The sequence below is a fragment of the Euphorbia lathyris genome, chromosome 5, assembly GCF_963576675.1.
Source record: "Euphorbia lathyris chromosome 5, ddEupLath1.1, whole genome shotgun sequence".
NCBI lineage: Eukaryota > Viridiplantae > Streptophyta > Magnoliopsida > Malpighiales > Euphorbiaceae > Euphorbia > Euphorbia lathyris.
Window position 1 is genome coordinate 18,519,580 of NC_088914.1, and position 4,401 is coordinate 18,523,980.

The following is a 4,401-nucleotide window of genomic DNA, read 5'->3' on the forward strand; positions in this document are numbered from 1 at the left end:
TTTTTATCATTTTTTATTTTGAAGCAATCAACGATCATTTTCATAGTGTAACGAAGTGTAAAATTATCACACTATGAAAATTGATAAAGTTCAGTGACCATGGATGCACTTTGCCCATAATGTTTGTTCACCCTTGTTTTTCTCTTCTTATTTATTTTTTTCTTTTATTACATTTTTTTTTATGTTGTTTTATGATAAAACCATGGTAGAACTCCAGGAAATCTTGGTAACTGCAATAAAAGATTGTATTGTACTTCGAAAATGAAAAAAGTTATATATTTGTAAAGAAGAGTGTTTATATTATCGTCAAAATTGCGATACTCTGGGAATTCAAAGTCCATTAGAAGGAAATGAGAGAAAAACAATAAAAAGAATTAATAGATAGATAGAGTGTGAATGTGATCACATCCTAACCATATTTCAATTTCAATGAGCAATGTAACGATAAACCATTTTGGTCATCAAGACAAACTCAGACAACAACATATGCATTGTCAAAATTTGTCAAGAGACCATTCCAAAAATTAAAAGAAAAAAGACAACTTCCTTATACATGTGACTTTCACTTTCCTCTTTTTGCTATTTTTACAGATGAATACTTGCATTCCAACAACTATCAACACCAACAATGCCAGTTTCCTCATTTCTTTTCCCTATTTTTATAATTACTAATTAGAGAGTAAACTAAAGATTACGCCTTTTTCTCGCTCACCGAGGCCCCGAAAGCTCCATTGCTTCTACCACAAGTGATGATTCTTCTATATAATCTGAATATCTTTGAGGAAGGCTTTCACATGTTCTAAATCTTGGAGTCTCTACCTTCTGTGAAGCCTCCCATTTCTCTGCTAATCCATCTCCTTCTAACATTTTCAATACATCCGACATTTTCGGACGATGTAAAGGATTGAATTGAGTACACAATAGTGCTACTTGTACCATTTCTTCCAATTCAACCCTGTCAAAATTTCCTTTCAGATCTTTATCCACTAGCACATTCAGTTTCCCTTCTTGATGGAGTTTCTTCACCTGTACCAAAAACGTTAATTAGCTGAACGAAGAAGAGTTTCGATCAGGAATGAAATGAGGGAGACGAGAAAGAAAGATTACCCAATCAAGCATGACGCCTTTCTGGTTAGCTGCCCTTCCAAAGTCCAGAGCTTTTTGACCTGTGATAAGCTCAAGAAGTAATATACCGAACCCGAAAACATCTGTCTTCTCTGATGACTGACCAGTTGACAAGTATTCGGGAGCAATGTGGCCAACGGTACCACGAACAGCTGTGGTTACATGAGAATCCCTGTGATCCAAAAGCTTAGCCAGCCCGAAATCACCAACAACTGCTTCAAAATCTTCATCCAACAAAATGTTGGCTGCTTTGACATCACGGTGAATGATTTTCGGGTCACATTGTTCGTGCAAGTAGAGCAGTCCTCTAGCTGTACCTAAAGCTATCTTCTTTCTCCTCGCCCAGTCCAAAGCCGGTCGCCCATGAATGTGATCTGATGTTGGAAGCATAAGTGTTCACATTAGTTTCTAGTAGATCACATGTTGCAAAGAAAAATAGTACTAGATAAAATGAAATGATTACAGACCTCTTAATCGAGACGCTACACTTCCATTTGACATATAGGGGTAAACAAGAAGCCTCTCACTCTCAGTGGTGCAAAATCCCGAAAGCCTGAGCAGATTTCGATGGACAGCTAAACTTATCGTCTCTACTTCCGTCTGGAATTGGATTTCGCCACCGGCTGCATTATAATCTTTCAACCTTTTGACAGCCACTACTGTTCCATCACTAAAGCATCCCTTGTACACTATCCCAAACCCGCCTCTTCCAAGTATGTTCTTCGAATTGAAATGATCAGTTGCAGCCCGCAGCTCCTTAAACGTATACCTTCTCAAATGGCCAAGGCACACCTCTCGATCATATTGTTCTGCCAAGCAATACATAGCGGTTAATAATTGCACAATTTGGTGTAAGATGATGAATGATTAAGTAAAGAAACTGACCATTAACATCAAAGAAAATTTGTTGATTGCGTCTATATCGCCACCAAAGCAACCCCATAACAATTATGACCGAAAAGGCAGCACCAAAGCTTGCACCAAACGCAATAGCCAAGCGATGGCTGTTACTCCCGGAGTCTGATTGACCTAAGAAATCAAAGAACAGAAACTCAGAAATGTTTTTTTCAAGGATAGATGGAACTTACATGTAATTACATGAAAGGTACCTTTCAGACCATCTGGTGGGAGAGAAAGAGGTTCTGGGAAGATAGCAGAACAGTTATCATCAGCTTTCGGGCCACATATTAACGGGTTGCCTATAACTCTGTAATCAACAAAAACATTAAAACGTTTTAGGCTAGGACAAGAAGCTAAATGCTATTTAGAACAAGGGAAGAAGCAATTGCTCACTTGAATGTTCTTGCTGATATTTTAGGCAACGAACCACTCAGATTGTTATACGAAAGGTCCCTACATACGAACATTTTACAGTAAAGAACTTACAGAAACGATTGCAGCAAAACGCGAAAAGTACAATCAAAGGTGCAAGGGCTTACACAAGAGTGAGACCATTGATTTCGGATAGAGACACAGGCAATTCACCACTAAGGCTATTGTTGTTTAACCTCCTAAATTGCACATCAACAAACACTTTGTGTAAGATAAATAAACCAAATCTTTATCATGATTATCCGCTAAATGATACGAAAGAAAACTACACTAGACTTACAGATAATTTAGGTTCTTGAGGTCCCCCAGAGAAGCAGGTATTTCTCCAGTGAATGTATTGTTGGAAAGATCAAGTGTTTGAAGCTTCTCCAACCTCCCAATTTCAAAAGGAATATGACCTGAAATGGCATTATTCTGTAACAACCTGCACATTACACAGATCATTGACATGAATCAACGAGCTGAAATCGAGAACACGAACATTCATAGTCTCGAATAACTCGAATAACCAAGGGAAACTTACACTGATTGCAAGTTAGTAAGGTTTCCAATCCAAGGTGATAGAGTCCCGGACAGGCTCTGACTGGGAAGCCCCCTATTTAGAACAAAGTGACTTCCTCTCATTCTTTGAAACAAAACAAAAACACAAAAATGGAGGAGATAAGATAAACATGAATAATCGAAGAACTTACAGAGCAGAAACATATCCATCTGATGAACAAGTAACCATTCTCCAGCTACAAGGATCAACTGAATTGCTATCCCAACTCTCAAGAACATTGTAAGGATCATGTAAAGCAGCTTTTATAGTTGCCAAAGCAACCACTAGAACAAGAACAACAAGAAATATCATCAGAATAAGGTCATGAAAACACAGTTTTCATAATAAATTGGTCAATAAAAGTAGATGAAATAAAGTACAAGTAGCATTCAATGTTAGAATTAAACACAGAGAGAGAGAATAAGAGATCCCATAGAAACAAAACTGACCTTCATAGTTAATACCAGTGGGAGAAAGAGTAGCAGAAGAAATCTCCATTAATGTCAAAACCAGAAACCCCAGTTTCCATAGCCAGAAACTCCCACCTTCCATTATCATCTTTCCAAACCTCAATTAACAAAATCCCCTCTCTGTAATGGAACACTATTATCTGATCAAAAGCACCATGTAACCATCAAGCCCCAAACCCATATTCTCAACTTTTAAATTATCTTATCCAAAAGGAAAAAGCAAGCTCCTTTAAGAATCAGAACCACATAAAGGAAACACCCACCATGCCAATTACAAGAGCACTAGTGTATACGGTGAAAACCCAGATAAAAACATGGAAATGTACCAAAATTGAATCCCTCTGGTGAAATCAATACTCAGCTGAAGAGGAAAAAGAGAATTTTCTCGAGAAACAAACAGAGAGAGATCTGAAAAATTAGGGGGATCCCCAGAAATTGGATGAAGTGTCTCTATAATTTCCTCTTATGTGATTCTGCAACCACCATTAAACTCAAATGAGATGTTTACAGTGAGAAGAAGGAAAAGACCATAGTCCAAAACAAAATGCCAAAGAGTACAGAGATACAGATAAAGAGGGCAGTAAGAAAAGAAAAGAAAAGAGGGGAGAAAAAGGAAAATTAAATAACTGTTCTTTTCTTTTTTAGAGAAGAGGGAATATTAATTCAGTTGGAAATTATTTGAATTTATTTTCCAAAAGTAATTTTTTTATTATTATTAATATTATAATTTATTTGAAATTCAGTGATTGGATTGAGGTGAAGGGTATGTATGGGAGTGATGAGAAGGAACAATAAAAAAGATTGGGGATGTCTTGTAAAGAAAGATTAAAAGAAAATTATAAATGAAAAGGGAAAAGAAAAAGTATTTTTTTTATTATTATTTAAGGGGAAGGATTTGGCAGGTCACGTGGTTGGATTGTCTTTGCCTTTGTT

At 36.8% G+C, this 4,401-nt stretch overlaps 1 protein-coding gene across 1 annotated transcript; it reads right to left on the reverse strand.

Moving 5' to 3' along the window:
• Positions 1-356: 356 nt before the first annotated feature.
• LOC136229941 (protein NSP-INTERACTING KINASE 3) lies at positions 357-4,084 on the reverse strand. Its single transcript, XM_066018800.1, has 11 exons — positions 3,448-4,084; positions 3,150-3,282; positions 2,981-3,052; positions 2,738-2,881; positions 2,565-2,636; positions 2,419-2,478; positions 2,235-2,332; positions 2,011-2,154; positions 1,593-1,934; positions 1,108-1,499; positions 357-1,026 (listed from the first exon to the last, which is right to left on the reverse strand). Exons 1-11 carry the CDS (start codon positions 3,554-3,556, stop codon positions 709-711), a joined length of 1,884 nt encoding a protein of 627 aa, XP_065874872.1. The 5' UTR covers positions 3,557-4,084; the 3' UTR covers positions 357-708.
• Positions 4,085-4,401: the final 317 nt, after the last annotated feature.

Excerpts from the sequence above, each read along its gene's own strand:
- LOC136229941 (XM_066018800.1), bottom strand. The coding sequence starts at position 3,556 with ATGATAATGGAAGGTGGGAGTTTCTGGCTATGGAAACTGGGGTTTCTG. Across the intron at positions 3,053-3,149 it reads GATGGATATGTTTCTGCTCT|GGGGCTTCCCAGTCAGAGCC; the intron begins GTAAGTTCTTCG and ends TGTTCTAAATAG. Across the intron at positions 1,935-2,010 it reads AATTTTCTTTGATGTTAATG|AACAATATGATCGAGAGGTG; the intron begins GTCAGTTTCTTT and ends ATTGCTTGGCAG.